Source organism: Phaseolus vulgaris, chromosome 8, assembly GCF_000499845.2.
Source record: "Phaseolus vulgaris cultivar G19833 chromosome 8, P. vulgaris v2.0, whole genome shotgun sequence".
Classification (NCBI taxonomy): Eukaryota; Viridiplantae; Streptophyta; class Magnoliopsida; order Fabales; family Fabaceae; genus Phaseolus; species Phaseolus vulgaris.
Window position 1 is genome coordinate 836221 of NC_023752.2, and position 26236 is coordinate 862456.

Below are 26236 nucleotides of genomic sequence, written 5' to 3' on the forward strand. Positions count from 1 at the left end.
CTTTTCCAACAAATTGTGATTAAGTATTCAAAAACGACACCGACATTTGGATTTTGTGATTGCATTTGGTGAATCTACATCAAATATAATTAAACAAAGTGATTGGACAATGTTTTGAAAACTAATAAAATCATAACATTTTGACCTTTCTTTAAATAAATGTTTAAACAAATTAGGGTTTGAGAACTCATATGGATCAAAATAAGTCTCTAAACTATATAAATTTTTACAAATTATTCTTCTTTTTTAAATCTATAACTTTTGTCTTTCCTAATCCTTTAACAAGAGCAAATTACAAAAATATATTAACTTGTTATTTTTATGCATAATAGTGACATCAAAATTTAGATTTAATAAAATATTACATAAACTATACAAAAATTTCATTTGCTAAATTGATCCCACTATATATCAAAATACATTAACTAAGCAGTACATATTGATGAAATATTTGTAGTATTTTTACGAAAACTTATTATACATATAAATACACATTAAATAATGGCATTTTTATTGTCAAAAATTGTAATATAGACTATTAGAATGGTCAAACTAAAGTGGATTTTAATTATATAAAATAAACCTTCAGTCTATAGAGAGAGAAAATGTCAAATTATATTAAGGGCATATGTAGTAGTTGTTAAACCATCCAATGATTTTCAATTATAAGTTATTAACAAAGAGCAATGATCTACTTATCATTATTTTTATCTAATTCTTTTTATTAGTAAAGAATAAAAAAATTAAACAAAATATTTATGGGATGAAAACAAAAAAAAATCTTATGAAATGATCATATATTATTAATATATCCTCGATTTATAGCCCAACCTTCATAGCATTTATATCATTATTTTTTTAACCATAGAAAAATCAAAGAGAACCCATTGCACATAATTATTGTGATATAAAGATGATCTCATATAACGATTAAAATCCTCTCTATGAAATTATATCGGACTTTTAACTTATGTTCATCTTGTTTTTAACGAATTAATCTTGTTTTCAACGGATTAAATCTCCTCCAAAGTGATTCATATTGAGAGTCGTCTCCATAACAAATTTTTTCCCAAATCTTTCAAGCATTATAACAATTGTATCAAAATATATATACAACACTACATGCAGTGAAAACAAGAAGATCCCTAATAATTAAAACTCCTCAACTTAACACTAATAAATCAAAATTAACTTTTATTTAATAATTTTTTTTATTATAAGATAATTAATAGAAGTTATAAATCTAATCATTCCATTATTACTGGAGAAAGAAGTTTTTCACACCTTTAATCAAAATCAAATCTACATGGTGATGGTGTTTGAGATACCATGAATCAAATTGGTGATGGTGTTTGAGATACCATGAATCATATGAACAAATCATGATCATAAAATGTGTTAAATTTCCAAATGGAAAGTTGTTGAAGCCTATAATACGATCGAATATTAATGCAGTTATGTGTGGTGCATCAAGTGAAGACACCAGAGTGAGTTTTTTTAAGGGAATTAGGGGCTTAAACTTCAAAGACAGCAAAGAACAAGAAAAATGTCAGAAATTATGAAACAAAAAGTATATATTGTTTCGTAAACTTCAACAATTGAAGTCGCATTAATTGGTAGCTGCATGCAGCTAGCCACCATGTGTGTGAGCTTCAGACAAAACTCTTTGGCACAGTTGTTAATCTCCTGTGACAGTGTAATGTTATCATATTATTATTATTATTTCATATTCGACAGCTACTTACACAAAAACCATCATCCTCTTAATATACGTACAACTCCTTAAAAACCAAATACCTTAAATACTCAGAAAAACTAATAATTAATCATATATTCTCTGAACAATACTCTTTGGGAAAGGGGTTGTTGAATTGTTCCTTATGCATTTGTCATGAGAATTACAAAAATGAGTCTGGGAGTATAATTCCGCATAACGAATTTTTAGTTGCTCTCTAGTACTTAAGTCAGTAAAAACATAAAAATGGTATTTTTAATCATATAAGAGTATGACATAATAATATTGTACTTTGGAACGAATATTTATAAATTAATCAGGTGGTATCATCTGAGTGGACCATTATGAGTAATTTAGATTAATCACATAATTGTTATTTATTATTTCATAAATAACTGTTCATTGTTTAAGCTCATTGATTAGGTTCTTTTACTCATGATGGTCATCGATGACAATAAAGACTCGATTACCATCTTCCGAACTCTTTAGCATTCTCAATTTATACATATTTTTATTTTAATCCTAGACTTATTTTTATAGTTTTAGAAAGGGATTACTATTATTATTTACCATTCACTGATTACTTTAAAAAAAATATTTATGAAGACTAAAATCAGTATATTCCTTTAAAATAGTAAAATTAAAATGTATCGCAATTTGCCCTGACTAAAAACATGTTTTGAGGAAGATTTAAAAATATTTTAACTTTTTAAAACTTTGCAATATTATGAAAAATATCAGGGGTGGGTTGATAACAAAACAATAATTTGACTGAGTTATCAGAATTCATTTGTAAGTTTAGAAATTGCACTTAGTGTGGCCACAAAAACAAAGAATTGTTCTTAAAAGGCAGATATGAAGCAGAGGATGTGTCCATCTGAGTTTCGTCAACGACGTTATAGGGTTCGATTATTACGTAAATCACAATATATATATATATATAAGCAATGTCGTGTAATTTGTCGTTAGAATCAATCAACGTATTCGAGATATATCAGTTTTGAAGTTTTTGAGTTCTATAACGATTTTATCTTTAAAAATACATCGATAAATTAAGAGAAAAAATATATTTAAACTATCATTGATTTCAACTCTTTAATACAATGTGAGATTATATTTATTGAACGAAAATGCAATATTTGTTTTATGAATAGAATATGAACATTTATAATAGTTAAAGTTACATTCGGTGGAGTATATTTGTTTGGGTGAATAAAATTGTGGACGTTAAGGTGATGAATGGAAATTATCTTCTTTAAAGAAGGGAGCATTGTCGTTTATGTATGGCAACTACCTAAAAGTAAAGGACCCGTGAGAGCCATTAAAGAAGATAAATAACACAAAATTGTCGTTTATATATGGTCATATATAACTAAGGACGAGGTGTTGCCTCCTCAGAGGAAAAGCTCTATGCACGTTTTAAATTATGGCGTCTTTCAAACTCCATACACTTAATCTTGCAAATTTTGTCTTTAATTATATGTTATTATCTCTGATGTTCGGACACACCTTTTAAATAGTGTGTTTGTGTCAGACACACATATTCAACACTGATACTCGTACGACACTGGTAAGATATATATCGGTGAAGTGTACAATTTAAAAAATATTTATTGAATTTCTGATAATTATAACACGGTTCTAACACACTATTAAAAAAAAGAAATATATTAATTTTTTAAAAACTTAAATTTATTGTATAAATTTTTATTATGATTATAAAAATAAGGAACAAATCATTTTAAATCAGTCATGAGAAACATCTGCTAAAAAAAACTGAAACATATATGTGCATATAAATCTTTATTGTCAATTTATATAATCCATAATTAAATGATATATAAATCTTTGTTTCCGTGATATTTTAAAAATTATACATATCTCCGTATCTGTATCGTATCAGTATTGTGTGAGTGGACACGCTACATAAGTCAATAATATATCACATATATAGTTTTTTAAAATCTCGTAATTTTTGGAAAGAGAAAATCTTTATGTCTTCCAAAAGTTGAACAAAACGTGATGGGAAAAATCTAGAAATATAAATAAATTATGGTTGAGGGGAGATAAGTTAACCTTATTTTCAAAAGAATCTAAATAATGACAATATAGAAGTATTAAAAACATCTTTTTACACTGTTGCTTTACCGTGATGATGTTTTAAATTATTTACATCACTGACGTTACCATTATCGGATGAAATAATACTCAGTCAATATATAAAATACTAAAATTATAAAGAATTATTTTTTATATATTAATTTATATATATATATGCAAAGAAAATTGAAGTAACCAAGACTTTCTTACATTCGACAAAGCTCCCTCGCTGCTTGAAACTAAATTGATTTTGTTGGTTGTGCAAATCATCTATAATTGTTATAGCTTATTATATACAAGCTTAAGGAGATGGCAAAGAACTCCATGAAAAGAGATGTCTTTAAGTGTTAAAGACACTTTTTTTTTAAGTAACACATGTACTTTGGTAAAATTTTAAGAATTATAAAACTATGTGTTCGTACAAAGTATTCTTGTTGGAACGGAGTGTTCATCATTTGTTACGGGTTCTTGGTTTTCGACCTTCTGTTTTCAATCTTCAATCTTGTTATCACTTTGGTCTTTTGGGTAGGAGTATTTGCGATAACACTTTGATGTTCAAGTCAATTTTAAGGATAGGAGTGTCGAAAGTTCTAGGATTAGAGTTTTATTACTATATCCTTGAGGGATGACTTCTTATCTATAGGTATAATATGTCATGTACTAATACCGCATAATATTTATTTAATGGTGATACTTAATTAATCTGAGATGTGGGACAACATGATTGAGAAACCCACTGATCGAGTGTTTACGTGTACACGGGTATTCGACCTCTTAAAGTTAATCAATAATAAAAAAGTATATTTAACATTTCTTGAAATCTTCCAAGTTGTCCTCAACTATCAAGTTTGTGAGTGTAATCTTATATTTTTTTTACTCTTTTAAACAAACAAATTTAAATATTGAAATATTTTGCCTTCTTTCATGAGAATGTGATTCTTTTAGAGGATTAATGTAATTGTATTATGTTGTGTCCATGTCTCCTGTTTCGTCTATGTCAATCTAGTTGATATGTAGTATGTCTTGGATTTCTAGTTAGTTGGGTATTAAAAAGTTTAACCTAGGTTTTTCTGTATAAAAGTTGAGACACCTGAAGTGTCTTGTTTTATTTTATTTATTTTTTGTTGATAAAGAAAATGAATTACTTTCGTGTGCCTTTGTTTTAAGAATAAAAAGGAATTGAGCAATGAATGATGAATAAAAAATTGAAATTCATTAAAAAGGGTAGCAATAACTAAAACAATTGTAATCCCCTCAATTTCCATGGCACAATGCAATGGATGGACAAAAGAAAAAACCAAACATTCTTGAACTCTATACATTTACACATAATAAATTTATAAAAATAAAAATTGCAGACGAACAAGTAGGGAAAGAAGACAAATGAAGAGTGTTCCACCAAAGCAAGTGAGACCAAGAGTACCACAAACCAAACCACTGAACTCCATTAAGCTTATTAACTCTTTGCTTCCTTTGGTTTTGTGGTTAGAAAGTGAGACATAGTTCCAACCATTTTGAGATTTGCAACACCTTTCCAATCTTTCCTTCACCTTCACCATCTCTATCCTCTTCTTCAGAACATTCAAATTCGCATCTATGTTGATCGATCTCTCTGATCATTCATCATCATCATTATCAGTATCATTATCATCATCATCGTTATCATTAGTATCAATATCATAGGATTATTATTATTATTCCAAATGAGATTACTAACCATAAGAACCAAAAGAAAAGAAAAAAAAGAAGAAAAAGATAGTGAGATTATTACCTTCATCTTGATAGTTTTGAACTTTGATCACTAGATGTGTATTGTTTCTCTTGAGATATGACCTTCTTGGTTGAAGAGAAAAGAAAGAAGGGAGAGAAGCAGCCATGTGAGTTTGGTAGAATAAAGAAAAATGGTGGAAGGTATTTATGGATTTGTTAGGGTTGTAGGTACCCTTTTAGTTCTCTTATAGGACACTAGAAAAGGGTGTTTTAGGGGTCAAGAATGAAGGTGCAATGGCATGCTTTGAGGAAAATGATTTGATTTATAATATAATAAGAGAGATAAAAAAATAAAAAAATGCATATTGAACTAGGTAACGCGTACGTGAAGAGGAAAGGGTGTGGGAAAAGTCATGCTTGCAATTAATAAATGCTAATCACACCTTCACTTTGGTGTTATCTATTCATGGATTAGTTCAAGTGACCGGCTTAATTAACTAATCATTTTTGTTTTCTTCTCTCAACACATTACCCATGCATGCACACTTTTATTTTTCATTCAATTATATAATTAACCAATTCTATATCCTATGTTTCATATCTTTCATAATATATATCATGCAAAGTATTTATTTTGAAACATATGTGTATTTTAAATATTTATTATTATGATTTTTTACCATATGAACTAAGAAATGAAGCTCCATGCTTATTTTATCAGCAAAGAATTAAATAAATAAAACAGAGCATTCAGGATGCTCAAACCCTTATACAAAATCTATACGACGTTCCTACTTTATCATAAACATTTCACCGGCTAAACTTTAAGTTTTTCCACCTAAGTCCTTCAACAAAATAAACACAACAAAAAAAAAGAGAACTATTCAATATTATCGCATGCATTAGCTATATGAAGTTTAAATTCTTAGGACAAAACAAAATAAAAAAAATCAACAAACTGATCCAAATTGTAATAAACAAAATTTCAAATTTAGTTAATGTGTAATATTTGTCATTCTTCAATCTATCAGGTCGACCTTTGCGCTAAATGCATTTATCGAACCATTCTTCTTTTCTTTTCCTCTGGTGTCGACCTTTGCGCTAAATGCATTTATCGAATCATTCTTCTTTTCTTTTCCTCTGGTGTGTATGAATTTTGTAATATCTTGCACCAGTCTATACACGTTTCATTCATCTTACTCCCTTAAAAAAATTGTATTTTTATGAAAATACAGTGCTTGACTTGACACATTCAACATTATTCTACATTAGTTTTGACAATAGTCTTGAGAGATTTCATGAGTTTACAATACATATTTGGCAAGCTGTATTCCTTGAAAATAATACTTTGAATACAATTTGTGTATGTTTTTTTGTGTGGATTTGTCTGTCATGTTTCAATCGGCATTAGTTTTACCAAGTCCAATTTGTACCACGTTCTCTATAACAAAAAAAAAAATGTATCCCATTTACTAAGGTAGTACTCATCTAAACTATTCTCAACATTTTTTTCCTTTTAAGAAAATATGCATATTTTTTTTGTGATATTTTGGATTGAAACCATTGATTAATTTATCACATAGTTATTCAAATTAATCAATATATAATTTATAATATAGCATTTATTCAACTATAATATGATACTATTGTGTCACTGGCGCCGCTGCAAAAGAAGAGAGAGATCACTTTGTGAAAAAAACTTTTATTTTTAAAAATTCATACGCAAAAATATTATATTTATTATGAAAAACTTATTTTAGAATATATTTCATGCATTCTGGAAATTCTATCCCAGAAATTGAGTTTTGGAAATCATTTTTCATAAATTACGTTTCAAAAATCCAGGTTTGAAAATTTTATAAATTCCTTTTAAAAATTCTAGAGAGTGTGTCTTGGAAAAATTTAAAAATAAACAACCCGAAAGTCAATTTAAAGAAGAATAAAATGATTATTTTCTAAAAATTTTGGGGTGCATTAAGAAATTATAGGAGTACAAGTAGCCGCGACCATAAGTTAGTAGAATAAGATTTATTCAATAATTAGGTTAGACCCAACCAATTTTTTGTATTACATTTTTAAATTTGGGTTTGCGGAATATTTTTCTCTTTTTAAATATGTTCCTGTATTTTTTTTCAGAAAAAATAAAATTTAATCTGATTTTTTTTCCAGAATATATATTTTAATTTTGGAATGAAAGATAAATTTTAAAATTAATTGAGTGTAAGTTTAAAAACACTGGGTACAAGAAGCAATTCAGCTGATTCAATGAATTGTCGTTGGAGAACTTTTATTGGGCTAACTGAAGCCCACCCAAGTTAGTTTTAACTTGTATTTGAAAATTATAGCCCCACCCACGTGAGGCAGATGAATAAGTACATAATATAGATGCGCAATAAAATTTGAATTTAAGCACTGCAAATTATGTAAACCTATATCATATTTTGCTTTATAATAATAACAATAATAACAATAATAATAATAATAATAATAATAATAATAATAATAATAATAATAATAATAATAATAATAATAATAATGTATACCTATATATAAAGTCATTTCTCACTTTACCTGTTCTATTTTTTATTTTATTTTTATTTTATATTTTATTTTATTAATTAATTTTGGTTATTTGGTTATTTGGACATTTGAACATTTTATAAATTTAGAAGTTAATAAAATAGTTTCTTAATTTTTAAATTTTATTTTATTTGTTGTCATTTAACGAAAGAGAGTGGAGAGATTAGTAAGTTACTTTTATGTTTTAAAGTGATATTTTCTATTAAATAAAAAATTCAAGATATTCTCTAAATTCTTTTCCTATTTTATCCTTACTTCATATTTTATTTTATTAATTTGTTGGTTATTTGGATATTTTATAATTTTATTTTATTTATTGTTATTGAAGTGGAGGATTGATACGTTACTTTTTGTGTTTTGAAGTGATCTCCTTTTCTATTAAATAAAAAATGGTATTTTCTAAATTTTTATTAGATAATAGTGGAGAGACAAACGGGAAATGTGGGTTAATGAAGATGTGAGTTTATGGACGGTTAACTTTATATAGGAATACTGATTGAGAAAGAATATAGAAACATCTAAAAACAAAACTATTGTCTGATGTTATTTCATATCCCGCACAAATTCAATTCCGGTGCCTCTTATTTCATAACAAATATATGTTTATCAAGGAAGAATCGAAACCTAACATTAGTCAAAAAGCAAAGTGAGTGAAGACAAAATCGAAAAGTTACAAGTTATGATGCACCACTACCTAAGCAAACGCCTTCACTGGCCACCCTTCCAACATTTAAATGCGTACACAGTCTTCCTTGGCTACCACTACCGTCAAAGTGTCTCAAAGTTCGATTAAGGAAATCCTGTCTTGTGCCCTATTCACTAAGATCTTCGAATTAGCCCGTGACTTCCGCCTCCTCAATGCTTTTGAAATCATGAGATTCTAAAACGGTGTATTGTTCTTATACATTTCATCACGTCACTCCAGTGTGTCTTTTGCCTTCTGAATGCTTCAAAAACCCTAATTTTGAGATTCTAAAATTCTCTTCATATTTCATCTTTTTTATTTATCTTATTTTACTTTTCCTATTTCTTTAATGTATACATTTAATTTTATTTTTTTCAATAGACATTTTTAGTTTAATTTATAAAATAATAACTTCAATTTCTTTACTCATTAAGAATCACATTGTTAAAATATTAAGTTTTTCAATAATATTAAGCCTATTTAATTAAAAATAAATATAAATATAGGTAATAAAAGATTAATAAGATATTATTTAATTTGATTAAATTTTGTATTTATTTTTCAGATTTTAATATATTTAAATAATAAACGAAAAAGGATCAATAAACTGAATGATAAGATATTAATTAATTTGAATAATCGGTTTGTATATTTGATTTCAAATTTAAAGAAAAATATAAGTGATAAAACAATATGAATTGAATGATAAGATATTAAATGATAAGATATTATTTAATTTGAATAATTGGTTTTTGTATTGGATTTGGAAAAATATAATGGTTGCTAGTGGAGAGAGTGAAAGGATTGATATCTTACTTTTATGATTTAAACTAATTTTATTCACTATTTTTAAAATTAAAGATATTTATTGTGTCCTTATTTATTTGGTTTTATTTTGCGCACAGTCTCCAATATAATAAAGATTCAGATGTACAACAACACCAAAAGTTTTTATTATGTACAACAACACCAAAAGTTTTTATTATCTTGTATATCACTTCATGTATGAGAAGTATATATTAGTGTCTCATTCCAAATTAGTAAATAATATCAAACAATATTACATACCATAAATGTAAATAATTTACTTAATAGTAATATTTAAATACGTTGTTAGTACATATAAATTCATCAATTTTGACTTTGGTATTGTAAACTTTGTTCTCAAATATTGGTTTATAATTTTTAGAATATATATATAAATTTGTTGATTTTAAGAGTTTCTCTATATGCTAAAATGATATGTAATATTATTACGTATCAATAAAAAATAATCACTATAATCACTTATTTTTGTGTTGAACACATAATTATCTAGAGTCAGGTAATACTATGATCAAATAACAATTTTTAATTTTAAATAAATAAGAAATATTTTTGTAAAACAATCAAAATCAAAACTATTTCTGATGCGTTATTAAAAGAGACAAAAGGAGATGTTAATGTTAATAATTTTTTTTTTCACCTATTTCTCTATTTTTATTTTCATTAATTCTAATTTTCTCGCTGTACAAATCAATATTTTTGTATCCAAATTATAATACTATTTATTTATAGATTTGTTGATTTTTTTCTTAATTTGAAATCATAGTTACGTCTTGTGTTTCTTTAAAAATTATTGTATATTTATATTTAGAAATAATTTAATAGAAGAAATTGTAAGAAAGAGATAAAGATGACGCGTATTAGGTTTTTATTTTACGTTTTTACTATCCTTTTTAATTTAACCTACGTAGTAAAGAGATATTGTTCTGTTTGATTAGTACGTGGCATTACGATGAGGTGTGATGAATGGTTACAAAAGGAGGTGCGCGAAAATCGTTTAAGAAGTTAACGTGATGAAGGGTCAGGATTGAACCCTAGTGAAGATTGATGTGGTAATTTGGTTACCACAAAATATAAACCGGATCATGGCGCAACAACCCAACAGCACTGAATTTTTATTTTATGTTATAAATATTAGAGAGAACAGAACACAGAAGGCACAGCGCCGCCTCAAGCTCTATCCCTAATCCCTATCTCATTCCCTTTGCTCTCAACACGCTCTTGCCTCCGATCTAAGGTTCGTCTTTTCTTCATCTTTTTTCTTCTGATTGTTTCTTATGATTCACTTGCATCTGCACATGGTTTTTTTTTTTCATCATCGTGATCGTAATATTAATCTGAATAGTAATGTAAGTAACCCCATCGAACATGGAGCCACGCGTGTTCTATGTGAGGGTTTCCATCTGAAGCCCGCACCCAAAATTAACCCTAATTTGATTATTTTATTTTATTTTGCGTTTTAGGGTTAGGGTGCTCACCTTTAGACAGATGAATGAAAAGTTTGGGAATAATAATTTATGGTTTTGGTTTTGGTTTTTCATTAGCCTGATGTGTGAGTGGGTTGTTCGTGATGGGTTTTTGCTTGGTATTTTTCATTGGTTTCAATATATTGTTATGTATGTTTCGATGCTATAATTTTGACTATTGTTTTTTCTGGATTTGAATTGTAGGTGTTGTTGAAGCTTCGTTTTGTTGGCTTGGTATCTGTTTGGGTTCTGCTGTGGCAGATTCGAAGTGAAGGCGTCACGTTAAAGTTTCTTTCATGTTTGAACAGGCTACTATCCATTTGGGAGCAACTGAGCTGCTTGGAGAGTATTTTTCTTCTTCTAGGAAAAATTATAGACCCTCATCACCGCAGAGAGTTAGCTGTATGCATCGTGAGACATACCAGAAATTCACTCAGTTTTCTGGTAGCGGTTGGCCACCTTCCATTACCCCTGAAGGAGATTCTTTAGAGGCCGAAATTGCTGCTGGTTATAACTTGAATTCTAGCGTTTGCTGTTACTGAATATCTCTGAAACTCAACATGGCTTTACAGAACATTGGTGCTGGAAACAGCGATGATGCCTTCTACAGGTACAAGATGCCTCGAATGGTCACCAAAATTGAGGGCAGAGGTAATGGCATCAAAACAAATGTTGTCAATATGGTTGATATTGCGAAAGCCTTGGCTAGGCCAGCTTCCTACACAACAAAGTATTTCGGATGTGAGCTTGGAGCCCAATCAAAGTTTGATGAGAAAACCGGGACTTCCCATGTTAATGGTGCACATGAAACTGCAAAACTTGCTGGCCTTCTTGAGATCTTCATCAAGAAATATGTCCAGTGTTATGGTTGTGGGAATCCTGAAACTGAAATCTTAATTACTAAGAACCAGATGATCCAGCTGAAATGTGCTGCTTGTGGTTTTGTGTCTGATGTTGATATGAGGGACAAGCTGACTACTTTCATCGTTAAGAATCCTCCAGAAGTAAAGAAAGGATCTAAGGACAAGAAGGCCATGCGGAGAGCTGAGAAGGAGAGACTCAAGGAAGGGGAAGCAGCTGATGAGGAACTGAAGAAAGTGAAGAAAGAGGTTAAGAAGAAAGGTTCTTCATCTGCAAAGGATGGCACTGCAAAATCCACCATTTCAAAGAAGAAAGGAAGTGGCTCTGATGAAGACCGCAGATCGCCTACTCACAAACAAATTGAAGAGAAAGAGGAGGCTAAGGATGAAGATGATGATGATGATGATGGTGTGCAATGGCTGACAGATACGTCACTTGATGCTTCTCGTCAACGTATCAAAGAACAGTTAAGTGCCGTGACAGCTGATATGGTTATGCTTACTACTGATGAACCAGAGAAGAAGAAAAAAGCAGCAAGTAATCAAAATGGTGGTTCTCAGAATGGTAATTCAAAGAACTACGGGACTGTGGTCGCTGAAGTGAAAGCAAATTTGAAGAAAGGTTTTGGAGCAAGTGAATTGCTTTCTCATCTTGCAGCACTTCCTGTACCTGCTCAAGAAAAGATGAGTGCTCTGGTTGAAGCTCTATTCGAGGGAACAGAGAAAGGTTTTGGTAGAGAAACTCTTAAGAAGAAGAATTACTTCGCTGCAGCTGTTGCCGAGGAGGGATCCCAGATTTTATTGCTTCATGCTATTGAGGAATTCTGTTGCAAGCCTAATTCCAATGCTTTGAAAGAGGTTGCCCTGGTTCTGAAGACACTGTACGATGCTGATGTGTTGGAGGAAGAGGCCATAGTTCTGTGGTATCAAAAGGGATTGAAAGGCGATAACAAGAACTCCAAGATTTGGAAGAATGCTCAACCTTTCATTGACTGGCTTCAGAACGCAGAATCAGAATCGGATGAAGAATAACGTGTGATCATTATGATGGAGGAAGAAAAACTCTTTAAGATTTTCCTTTCCTTATGTTTGCTTGCTTGTGTCATGTCCTTTATTTCCAATAAAGGGTCCGTTGGCCCCATGTGTTGAACTACTCTAATCTTTAAACTTAAGGGTTCATGCCTGTCTGGTCTAGTAGCATGTACGTGTCAGTGTTTGGTTCTTGAGTATTTTGTTTTTTTATGATTATGTTTTATGCTTTTAATAAAACGTGTCTTGATAATATGATGGTGTTTTTTTGTTGTGTCTAATCGTGCTTGTTCAAATGTGGCTGATACCTGATATGAACATCCTCTAGCTTTGTAGGGAATTACTATAACATGTCCTTTTTCTTTACCCCTTATAGTTTTGATGGATTGTTAGGGAAATACTCCATCTCCTGCTATTATGATAATCGATTGAGTGTATTTTAGTCAAACTGCATGTCACACAATATTTTTATTCTTTACCCATTTCGGCTTTGTTGGGTTGTGGGGGGAGGTTTTTGTTGAGATGCTTCCGACAATAGCTTCTGTTATTGTGATTATCATCCGAGTAAGCATATTCTAGGCAACATGCATGTAATTTCATAATGTTTTTTTATTTACCCCTTTTGGTTTTGTTGGGTGAGGTTTTGATTGAGGATATGCATCTGAGAATAGCTTCCATGATTATGAACATGAATTGGGTAAGGCATATTTTAAGCCAATTGCGTGTGCTTCTCATTCACATACTCATTCCTCTATTTCCGTGTATACCGGTATGTGCTTCATCTATGTGTGGGCTCAAATCGAATACTTCTCGAAAGTACTTTCATTATTTTATTATTATCAGACCTTACTACTTTCTGTTCAAAATTATTTTTAAATATTTAGTTTTTAAAAGTTAAATCTTGTGTATTTTTAAGACGGATTAAACTTTTTTTTTATTTTGTTACGGTCTTTATTCAAAATTTATACATTTTTTTAATAATTATACATTACCAAGATTTCTTAACTTAATAAACAACGTTTTTATAATTTATTTATATTAATATTATTTATTTTAAAAGTTAAATTACATTCGTCCTAAGTAGTATTTGGTTTAGGAATAAAAAGAAAACGGTTCAGGAAAATATTCAGGAGTTTCTATGATGCTTAACATTTTTGACATAGTTTTATAACTAAAGAAAAAGGTGTTATATATATAAATATTACAAATGAATCATTTTTGACATTTTTGACATAGTTTTCTCTTTTTTATATTATATGATTTTTGTAGAATAAAATTTCTGACTGAGACTTAGGTGATAGGAGAGCTGAGACCTAGCTGATTATTTGAAATGTTGATGTGATATGAAGACCTAATATAAATATTTTTAAAAAATGAAAAGTAAAATGATTTCTTTAATTTCATTATTCAGTTTTTAGGTTTATAATAATTGTCTTTTTAAAATTAATATATGATAAATTTAAATTTATAAATACAATATAACTTGTAACATGTATAAATACATCAAAATTATTTCTTTATAAATAAATATGTTTATTTTATACTTTTAGAAAAGTCTAATTTTATTTTTTATTAAAATATATTTTAGATTATATAATTTTTAATATTTTAAATAATTTGAAAGTACTTTAACTATTTTAATTTTATAATAAATTAAATAATAAAATCATTTATAGCATATTAATAAGTGCAATGGTTAAAATAAATTATTTAATATAAAATATATTTTAAAATAGTAAAAATTAATATAATAAAAAAAGTATAAATATTTAAAATATATTATTAAAGTAAAAAATATATTAATATTATACCTGACATAATTAACAAAATAATTTCTTATTTTTATACAATGAAGAAGAGAAAAAGAAAATTACATGAAATTGAAGTATGAAGAGGCACTTAATTATATTTGAGAGTAAAATATAAGAAGTAATAAACAGGGAAAAGTCACATGAAATTTATAAATTAAGTGGTAGTTAGATTGAAATAGGTGCAACTAGTTGTGAAAGATCAACAACATACTTAATTTTGTCATGATGAAAGGTATAAATTGAATATTCTTAAACATAAATAAATATAATATAAGGGACTAGTGTGTCATATTTATTTGTGTTTTTTTCTCTAATAATACTTTTTGGATATTTCTTTCTGCACCCTACCATTTTTCTTCTTCCATCCTTATATTCTTTGAAATGCCAAATTATCCTTGTATTTTAATATTTTTACTTATATGAGTTTTCTCTTTAATTTTTTTACATTATATGATGTTTGTAGAATAAAATATCCGACTTTAAATGGATGGGTCAAGAATTTGTTTGTAAAGATTCTAATTCATTATTATTTTTTATTTCTATATTACATATAGGAGATTATTTAGGTAATTTCATTAGGATTCTTTTAATTTTTTTCTTCTGACTTTATTTATACATAAACTAATTTATAGATTTTATTACATATTTTTTCTAAATTTTTATTTTTATGTTATACACTAATTTTAACTTATATTTTTTTTATTGTAAAAAGACTCCGTCGCCATATGATAACACATGCGATTTTGAACTTAATGAGACTTAACCTATATATAAACATGTTCAGCCATATAAATGTGGTTATATAAGTATATATATATATATATATATATATATATATATATATATATATATATATATATATATAAACGTAAGGGCATAGGTAACGGGCAGCCTCGTCTCCTTCACAAAGTCTGAAGAAAGAGCCGCACCTTCTAATCACTTTCTTCTCTTTCGCTTCGCTCCGATTCCTCTCGCCTTGCGTTCCCTTCAACAGTTTCTGCAGGTATCGTCGCCTCCTTTCCTCGTTTTTTCTTTCAAATTATACGTTTCTTTCATTTCATTATTCAATTTTTATTCATACAATCGTTTATTTTCATTCCACCTGGAAAAACCTAGATCGTGTTATAACTCTTGTTGTAGCTATATCTGTTATCGATTTAATAGATTTATTTCTTGCCGATTAATTATTATTGTTATGGTTGTTGTTGATGATGTTTTCGATTTAATAAATTTATTTCTTGGCGATTCATTATTATTATTATTATTGTTGTTGTGGTTGTAGTTGCGTTAAGATTTTGACGCGATTAAGATCTGAGAATTTGTTGACGGTAATTTGGCTACATCGCTTTGTGTAACGATGTTCCGTCATACGCCAGGATTTGGCTGTGAATCTTTACCTATTTGTTGTCATCTCGTTAAAGTTATTTTGTATTATTGATGATTGGTTGTTAAGATTGTAATTATTTTGTATTGATTCATAGTTAGGTTTTTACTGCCTGTTTGGATTAACTTGTCTTGTTTCATCTTGATTGAGAAATTATTTTGCATTGCGATGATTGATTGTTAGGATTGAAATAATTTTTATTATGATTTTGATGTTAGGGCTTTTAGCTGCTTGTTTGGAATATAATACAGTATCCTGTTCTGGAATAGTTATACCATTGTTTATGAAAAGTGTTGATGTTAAAATAGTGATTATTTCTTGAAAATATGTTTGCGAAACGTACATGCCAAAGCCTGTTGGTGGTGTCTGAAATGTCTGTTGGTGGTGTCTGAAATGTGTTTTAATTTGGATTTATCTCAGATGGTTCTCAATTGAGCCAAGTTTGTATTAATAGATGTTTCATATCCTTCTGTATTGGATTGAGCTGTTGTTGTTTCACTGAACTACTTGTTGTTAGATGTCCATATAAAATCCATTTTGAAAGAGGTGTCTATGAAATATGCAGTATAATTATTACAATATTTTTTTCGGTGTGTTGTGGCATTCTTTTTATGGTAGTCACTCTTTCCAATTGTAATTAGCACCTCTTCCTTGTAGCTGTGTAATCATTTAATTTTGCCCGTCCAAGTTATAATATGCCTTTTACCTTTATAATACTGCATCCTTTTCAAAGTGCTTGGAGCAAATGTTTTAGAATTGTAACTGAAATAATGTAGCTTCTGGTTTTTGACTTAGGAATCCTGCAAGTTCTGCTGTAGCAGATTCCAAGGTGAAGGTGTCACGTTGAAGTTTCTTTCATGTTTGAACGGGCTATTATCCATTTCGGAGCAATTGAGTTGCTTGGAGAGTGTTTTTCGTCTTCTAGAAAAAAGAACAGGCTGGTGCCGAGGAGGCTCAGCTGTATGCATCGTGCGCCTTACCAGGAACACTCTGAGCTTTGTAGTTGCTGTTTGCAGCCCACAATTTCTCAAGGAGGGTCTTTGTGATAACAGACTACTTATTAACACCATTATTGCTTCTGCGTTAACTTTGAATTTCAGTATCTTCCACCTGTGACGTCAATTGTGTTTCTGAGACTTTCAGTATTTGTGTCATCATGGCCTTACAGAACATTGGTGCTGGTAACAGTGATGATGCCTTCTACAGGTACAAGATGCCTCGAATGGTCACCAAAATTGAGGGCAGAGGTAATGGCATCAAAACAAATGTTGTCAATATGGTTGATATTGCGAAAGCCTTGGCTAGGCCAGCTTCCTACACAACAAAGTATTTCGGATGTGAGCTTGGAGCCCAATCAAAGTTCGACGAGAAAACCGGGACTTCCCATGTTAATGGTGCACATGAAACTGCAAAACTTGCTGGCCTTCTTGAGATCTTCATCAAGAAATATGTCCAGTGTTATGGTTGTGGAAATCCTGAAACTGAAATCTTAATTACTAAGAACCAGATGATCCAGCTGAAATGTGCTGCTTGTGGGTTTGTGTCTGATGTTGATATGAGAGACAAGCTAACTACTTTCATCGTTAAGAACCCACCAGAAGTTAAGAAAGGATCCAAAGACAAGAAGGCCATGAGGAGAGCTGAGAAAGAGAGACTGAAGGAAGGTGAAATGGCTGATGAGGAACAGAAAAAAGTGAAGAAAGAGGTTATTAAGAAGAAAGGAACTTCATCTTCTAAGGATGGCGCTCCAAAATCTACCTCTTCAAGGAAAAAGGCAAATGGCTCTGATGAAGACAGGGCATCTCCTCCTCCTCGCAGTCTTGCTGATGAGAAGGATGAGGCTCATGACAATGAAGATGTGGATGACGACAACATACAATGGCAAACCGATACATCACTGCAGGCTGCTCGTCAACGAATCCAGGAACAGTTGAGTGCTGTGACAGCTGATATGGTCATGCTCTCCACAGATGAACCAGAGAAGAAGGAGAAAGCCAGAACTAAGGTAAGTGATAATTCTGAGAATGGTAACTCTTTGACCTACAGGACTCTGGTTGCAGAAGTCAAAGCAAATTTGAACAAAGGTGTTAAGGCAAAAGAGTTGGTGTCCCATCTAGCAGCACATCCTGCATCTGCTCAGGAGAAAATGAGTGCTCTGTATGAAGCCCTGTTTGGAGGCATCGAGAAAGGGTTTGCCAAAGAAGCAATTAAGAAGAAGAACTACCTTGCTGCTGCAGTTGCCGAGGAAGAGGGGTTGCAGTTGTTGCTGCTGTGTGCAATTGAGGAATTTTCTTGCAAGTCTACTTCCAATGCGTTGAAGGAAGTTGCCCTTGTTCTGAAGGCACTCTACGACGCTGATGTGTTGGAGGAAGAGCACATAGTGCAGTGGTATCAAAAGGGGCTGAAGGGCGATAACAAGAACTCTCAGATTTGGAAGAATGCTCAGCCCTTCATTGAATGGCTTCTGAATGCAGAATCAGAATCGGATGAAGAGTGATACCGTCCCTGAACTTTGTTACTTCTGTTGCTTTGCGTCTTTTATTTTCAATAAAACTTCTGGTTTCAAAACTAGTCAATGTGACGTTTGCCTTTTGTTTTTGGTCTCGTAAAATTATGATCACAAGACTTTCATAGTGTTGTTGTTTTTTGCTCCAGCTGTTCTGTCCTTACACTTCAAAGAAGAGTTGAATTTCGCCCTTAATTTTCTGGGCATTCAAATTTTACCGAATATACTCTTTTATTGTCCAAACTCAACTTTGTTCAGTTCAAGTTTTTGTGTGGCCTTTAATTTAATATAAAAAAGTATTTGTATACGACTAATTTAGCGTTTGCGGTAATGAGAAGGCTTTGATTTAAATTTAGGTTTTACGGATTTCATTCTTAGCAACTTGAAATTTAGAAGCAAAATAGATCTAGGTTTTTAAATGGTTACTGCACACAACTTTTTTTTTTATTGATTTTTTGTCTGAAAAAAAATGTTATTATAAAATGGTTGAGCATTTGTTTTAAATATATAATATTTTATAATAAAAAATTGTTGACCGATAAATTTTTTATAGTTATTATATTGTTTATAATTTCAATTTTTGTATAATAATCTATAATATTATCTTTAAGTAAATAACTAATTTAGTTTGATTCTTGAATTTTAATTTTGAACCAAATTATTTCGTTAGAGAAAAGAAAATCTGAATTAAGGAAATAAATTATTTATTTTTTAAACAGGCTTTCACTTTGAGTGCATGTTTGAAACCCTGTACAAAATCAAATTTATATCATGCATTCTTGACATAATGTTTTTGAGAATAACTTTAAGATTGATTCACATTGATGGTACTTAGACAGGAAACCAAATGCACTGTCATATACTTTTTGATATCTCATGTTAGGATTGTTTCTTATCCTGAAATCACTATTACTATTTTTTTTTAATAAACAAATGGCTTAATTATTTTATTTCAAAATTACTTCTTTTTCAGTGTGTAACAAACTTATCCTAAATCAACTGTAATGAGTAGTTGATGAAAAAAAAGTAAAACATGTATACTGTAGTGAAATTTGACTCATTTTATTTTGCTAGAAGCAATTGGTTGTGAAATGAAATGACAATCTTCTGATCTTATATATTGTATATACAACAACATCTGATTACACTAATGGCACTTTCAGAGGAGTAATTACATCAAATTTCTCTTCAATTTGTTCTGTTTTGGCCCTTAATTTGACATTAAAGATAATCATTACTCCACTCTGGAGTTTACCACTGATTCACTTATATGAATAACACGCAACTGAGGCCGTTCTATTTCATTTTCCTGGTGTGCTTGCAGATGACCCTATACAAAAGAAGAAGAAGAAAAAAAACTATGTACTTTGGATGTCACATCTAACTTGTGAAAATGATGATGAACAAAAACATTGAGTTTGCTGCTAACCTGGTATTGAAACTGTTGGATTGAAATAATAGCTTTAACCATTATATAAAATGGTACAATCATCCCAATGTTTCTCAAAACTACTGACTGCAAAGCATTGAACAAAGTTATTTCTCTTAGACTAACTGTCAAAATAGTCAATTTTTGTATTATATATACATATTTCTATGTTCTCTTACCATAAACACTGTGAATGAATATGCTCTTGCTCCTCTGAGTATAAATATGATTGGAAGTGTATGGCGTAAAACAAGAAGACCAATAAACTGCAATAGAAATGGAAACAACCTTATTGTAAGAATTTATAGCAAGGGATAGCACAAGACTCTAGAACAGCCAGTTCCACTCATTTACTTCTGTGACTTGCATAAAATAGAGTTATCAGTGTCACAATCTTCATATATAAATCCATTTGAAATCATCGCATCTCTAAGTTACAAGAAGTTATTATATGATCGATCAACCAATATCTATATCATACGATAATATTTTTCTTTTATAAAAGTTTTCATGTTAGACATTATTATACAACTTGATATCTTAGTTAGGTTAACACTTCAAGTAAAAACAATTATGTCATCACATGAAAAAAGTATTATTAAAAAAAATACAAAAAAATGAGAGACTTAAAACTCATATGTTAACAAAAACGGTACTTTGGTAGACTATACCTATTTATAAAGAATTCTAATAACATATCAGATGAAAACCTATTATACCAATGAAATGAATCTATATGAATAAGCTCTAAATTAACCAACTTATCAGCATACGTTTTTTTTTACGAAAATACGAATGATCATAAACCTAATTTTTCTACAGTAATTAAGACAGGTATTCATTGATTAGGTATTCATTGATTACGAAACTCACGGATAATAATTTTTCACCTCATCAAACTTTTATCATTTTTTTAATGCAAAACATACATGTTTAGGGAGAGAAAGGAAAATTACAATAATGGTAACAATGCGGCAAAATATGAGGCTTCTTGTAGAGGGGGCTGATGAATATTCAAAGTCTAGGTCTAGGAATTCATGATTAGCACTAAACATTGCTGTGAACTCATCCCTTCTTGAAATCTCCCAGTTCCCTCTGACAACAATCTTCTATATATCATCATTTCATCACAGAAACAAGAAATATATATGAATTAAGGCTATGAATTCAATGACTATTTCACATGTACCTAAAATTTATTGGAGAAGCATAGTGTAATAGTGGAGTCACAGTATAGCCAGGTTTGAGTTGCTGCAGTTACCAAAGTGGGAAAAACTCAAACACTTTCTCATTAAGTATGAACAGATTATGAGAACACCAATGAGTGAATAAGATAATATCTTAGAACAAACCTGTTGGCAAATTTCACATGTAGTATCTCCTTTCTCATTGCACCATCTTTGAACACATTTTTGGTGTGCATACTACAATGATCAAAAGAAAAGGTGCCAAAAACTCAGATAATTAAAAACATTCCAAACATTTGCACATATAAATATGTAGAACAACCTTCAACCAAATATGTTTAGTAATAATTATTTTAGTTTCAAAGTTTATGTTAAGTGAACCCAATAGAGAGACTAACATCTGCAAAGGCAATGAGCAAGGTGATCCTACCTTCAATGTGCCACAGCAAGAACAGGGTGTGTCCATGTTTGAATCTTCATCCTCACTGTGGCATATTCTACATTCCACCAATCTATTAGGAGATGATGACATGATAATATGCTCATCCATCTAGATCATGTCAACTAGTTGTCTCTTGCAACCTCCTTTTGATCTCAAAAGAAGTTCAAAGGAAAATTAGTGTTGTGTTTGGATTGGAGAGGAGATGTTTGAGAATTTAATGGAGTTGATGTGTAAGGATTTGAGAGAAAAATACAAAAAAAAATGACTAGTCGATGAATCAAGAACCCTTTTAAAGATGTCTGAGGATTTAATAGGGTTGATGTATAAGAATTTGAGAGAAAAGTGCAAAGAAAATGACTAATCGATGAATAAGAACCCTTTCAAAACATTTGTCTTTAGCACAATGTGAATCAATTTCATCATCTTTACATGCAGTTTATAATTACGAGTAGACTATTTTCTTCTCTTTCTAAATTTCTTTGGTTTGCTTGAGGTGCAGCAATAAGAGAAGAAAAGAACTTCCACGTACACACGGAAGGTATACTGTTAGCAATGCAAATCAAACAAAGACATTGCTTACCAAAGATGAACATTGCATTGGAATATCAAGTTTTTTAAATAGATGCTTGTCCAAATGTTTTATTGGTCAAATCCTTTCCCTCACTTTTCCTTGTCCTTTTCTCCTTTCATGTTCGGACACTTCTTTTAAATGAAATATTGGTATCGTCTTTTAAATGGAGAATCGATATCGGATACTCATATACTCATATGACACGTATTAGTAACACAACAGAATTCAATATGCACAATATGCACAATTTTTTCTTTGCTAAAAAAAATAAAATCTTTTTCAATTTTTGTGCGTTTAACGGGGTTATATATACAAACGGTTTGTTATATTTGAATAAATTTCTAACACTAAGAGAAAAGAAAGAAGAAAATGCTGATAAATATATTTTTTAAATTAAAATGAACTTAATTTTTAGAAACCTCTTCCCATGGTCACCTTTACCCATAATATCAAGTTAATTTTTATTTTTTTTTCTCAAGCTTATTTTTTCTTTCCGTCTCCTCCTCCTCTAATTACTAATAGTCACAGTTGAATGGACTCCAACGTGATCAATTTTAAGTCTTCCTAGAGAACAACAACATCATCACAAGAAAATTATACCCTTGTGGGAGACAGATTACATGGTGGTCACATACTTTGTGTTTTGCATCTGAGCAACATTTAAATTTTCCCAAATTATTCAAGGAATCTAAAATTTATACAAGAGTTTAGAAACTATATATAGCTACAAGAAAAATAAATGGAAGAAGTGGACTTGATTCATGGATGATAATGAATGACATCTACATCAATCATCATAAGAAGTATGAGGAGAAGATGTGCAACCAGGATCAAATGGATCTTCAGACCCACAGCAATGCCAGTACTGAAAAACTTTGCCAGAGTCAGGAGTATTCATGGTGCCCCCTTCATACACACTCTCAAACTTTCTCTTAGTTTCTCCTGTGGTAGAGGAAGATGCAAGAGATGTGAATTAAAGCCAACTTAAATCCAAACATTGATGCAAATGAAAAACTTAATATTGAAATTTGAAATGCACAAGATTTGCTTCCACTTTAGACTCACTAGCTAAACCTTTCCTTAAAATACTTGTATGAGAAATGAGTCTTCTAACTGCATAATCCCCATAATAGATTCTTCTTTAATCTCAGCTTTGTTAATAGTTTAGTTTCTTTTGTTTAGACTTTAGACTCACATCATGGCTATCTACCCATGTTTTGGCTAGAACTTTTGGCTTCAGAAAACACTATTTTAAGAGGGAAATCATAGGATCAACTAGGTATGAGTGCTAAAATCAGGAGTGCTTCATCATCAATGCCCATGAATATCATGAATTGCTCTTTGAGCTTTGTCAGGCAAAAATACTAATATGATGCAAATACAGCATAGGCTCTAGACAAGATAATAAGATTTCTAGCTTCCTTCCCTGCAGCATTAAATTTGTGTGTGTGTGTGTTAGTTACTTTAAATCGGGGTAAATCACAAACTGGATTTACACCTAACACAAGTAAGGTTCAGACCAACATGCTGAAAAGCACAGAATGATGACATGCTTTGTGAGCAGGACCTAATGAGTAAGAAAGGCCACATATCTATATTCCATTTCAAAAACAAAGAGGAAATCTCCCCCTTCAAATGAAGATAATGAGTTGGTTTTTATAGGCAAATGCTACATGTCCCAACTTCCAACTAATAAGTTGAGTTAACTTAAATTTTATAGTGATACTCCTACTCCAATCTGAGGATGAAAGATGTTTCCACCAAGTTCCAGAGACGTAGCTTTCAAGTCCCAAGGAAAAGAGAGTAGTTAAGGATAAAGTGAACAAGAAAAGGCATTGTGATAGCTTTAGAAAAGGTTAGCTGTTAGGTCCCGTAACAATGCACTTAGTGGAAGCCCTTCTATACCTCTCAAGTCTCTAGTATATCAATATCTCAACTTTTTTCAATGAAATGAATTTGGTTTTCACCAGAGAATATCAGATATAACAAGTTCTTGATAATGGTTTTTATAACTACATAGTCCTTCATTGAAGTAAAGAATTAAAGATAATATTTATAACTTGGCCATACTTTATCAGCAAAACCTCCATGAAGACAGGGAATTTCAGAAGAGAAAACAAAAGCTGTTATGGTAAACAAACTCAGTGAAATAAACCACCTCATCTTCACTTAATTAACATCAATCAATCAAGCAATGATGCGAGATTTTTGCCAGGAGTTTAATTAAATGCTTTGACATCATTGGAAGAATTCTTATTTTTCATATCAAATGTGAGGTTCTGAATGAATCAATAAAAATCTTGGAGGAACAGATACTTTATTTATGGGTACACAAACATTCATAACTCATGTAGCAATGAATTAGAGGGCACATTCCTGGACAGCTCAAGGTTTTGTGAGGTAACATGCATGAGAATAATCATCGCATGCCTTTATAATTTTTGAAGTAAAAATGGCAAAAGTTTTATCACCTGTTTAGCATTATTTAACACTGAAGATTGATAAAACATTCTAACGATCAGGACACGATCAAGAACATTTCAAAAGCTTAAATAGACACAAAATTGAAATACTACAATCTCGTAGCTATGTTCATGTAACTGGGGTTTATCTTTGTCTAATCGGGGTCAATTATTGCAGTGCAACATTGAGGATTCCTTCACCAGGTCTTCTAAAGACATCCAAAACTGTTAAAGGGGTTATTTCATGTCAAAAGCGAACTACTGAGTTCATGGATAAATTATAGTCAAGTTCTCATAAGAAACAGAAAAATCTTCATGCTAACAGTTTCATCATTTCATTTCCTTTGTAATTTGATTCAAACCAAAGAGAATAAATATCTTAAATTTGGGAGCATATTTGTCAACATTAATTTGGGGGCATTTCTATACAATATTTCTCTCTCTTTTCAAATCATAAATTTCAAAAGTAAAACCTAAACTTGGAGAAACGAAGTGGGTACCTCCAAAATGGGCAGTGTGAAATCGACAAGCAAGAGGGTGATTGAGAGAAGGGTCGAATTGGGTTTTGCAGTTCTTGCAAGTTCTGTGGCTGATGCTGCTTTTTTGGTTCAAACTTGAGCAACACCGAATAGATGGGTACGTGAATATGTTTGGGTTTGATGAAATAATGCATTGAGATTGCACAGTAAAAGGCATTTTGTTTCCATGGAGAAGAAGGTGGTGAGAAAAGGAAAGAGCCATGAACCAATCACGATTCACAGATAAGAAATGTGTTGCTGCTACTTTTCTCTCCTTTTCGTTTTGATTCTTTGAACACTGTCAACAACATTTTCTTTCGTGTTACCTTCAACTCTTTTTTTATCAGTGCCTTGACTTATTTATCAATTATAATGAAAAAAAAAAAAAACTAACCAAACAACAAATAATTTATTTAATCGCTAAAAAAATGTAATTTATTTAACCAAATGAAATAATTCATCTGGCCCTATCTAAGTTACTTTGGTTAAAACTATTCATTTTATCATTTACATAAAAAAGTTTACAATAAAAAATCAGTAAAACAATGGAAACTTTATTTTTATTTTTATTTATATAATTATATTTAATATTAAAATTTAAATAAATATTATTATTATTCACACACTTATATTAATAATATAAATTTATATTACATTTTAATAAAGATGAATATATATATGAGATACCTAATAATATATTAAGAAGGAAATATAACTAAAATAATCAATGTACAACCAATCACAAATTTCATAATTTCATAATTGTATAATAACAATTGAAAAAAACTATTCCAAAACAGTAGTAGACAAATTTCTTCACTCTCTTAAAGATAATAACGTGATCCACACCTAGCAACCATTAAATAATAATAAATAAACTAAATTTTTAAAACTAAAAAACTGCTTGGTTAACTGCTTAAATTACAAAATAATAAA

The 26236-nt window shown here is 30.3% G+C and overlaps 4 protein-coding genes across 4 annotated transcripts; 2 read left to right on the forward strand and 2 right to left on the reverse strand.

Annotated features, from left to right (window-relative positions):
• The first annotated feature begins 10592 nt into the window (after positions 1–10592).
• Positions 10593–13243, forward strand: LOC137826587 (eukaryotic translation initiation factor 5). Its single transcript, XM_068632600.1, has 2 exons — positions 10593–10872; positions 11306–13243. The coding sequence occupies exon 2, from the start codon at positions 11662–11664 to the stop codon at positions 12991–12993; it is 1332 nt and encodes a 443-aa protein (XP_068488701.1). The 5' UTR covers positions 10593–10872; positions 11306–11661; the 3' UTR covers positions 12994–13243.
• A 2405-nt stretch (positions 13244–15648) lies between these two features.
• LOC137823343 (eukaryotic translation initiation factor 5-like) lies at positions 15649–18934 on the forward strand. Its single transcript, XM_068628432.1, has 2 exons — positions 15649–15804; positions 16981–18934. Exon 2 carries the CDS (start codon positions 17342–17344, stop codon positions 18680–18682), a length of 1341 nt encoding a protein of 446 aa, XP_068484533.1. The 5' UTR covers positions 15649–15804; positions 16981–17341; the 3' UTR covers positions 18683–18934.
• Positions 18935–19708: 774 nt separating this feature from the next.
• Positions 19709–22204, reverse strand: LOC137825468 (uncharacterized). Its single transcript, XM_068631134.1, has 7 exons — positions 21738–22204; positions 21473–21544; positions 21310–21371; positions 21077–21215; positions 20300–20386; positions 20121–20207; positions 19709–20021 (listed from the first exon to the last, which is right to left on the reverse strand). Exons 1-7 carry the CDS (start codon positions 21855–21857, stop codon positions 19926–19928), a joined length of 663 nt encoding a protein of 220 aa, XP_068487235.1. The 5' UTR covers positions 21858–22204; the 3' UTR covers positions 19709–19925.
• A 699-nt stretch (positions 22205–22903) lies between these two features.
• LOC137823345 (uncharacterized) lies at positions 22904–25629 on the reverse strand. Its single transcript, XM_068628434.1, has 2 exons — positions 25283–25629; positions 22904–23262 (listed from the first exon to the last, which is right to left on the reverse strand). The coding sequence occupies exons 1-2, from the start codon at positions 25521–25523 to the stop codon at positions 23108–23110; spliced, it is 396 nt and encodes a 131-aa protein (XP_068484535.1). The 5' UTR covers positions 25524–25629; the 3' UTR covers positions 22904–23107.
• Positions 25630–26236: the final 607 nt, after the last annotated feature.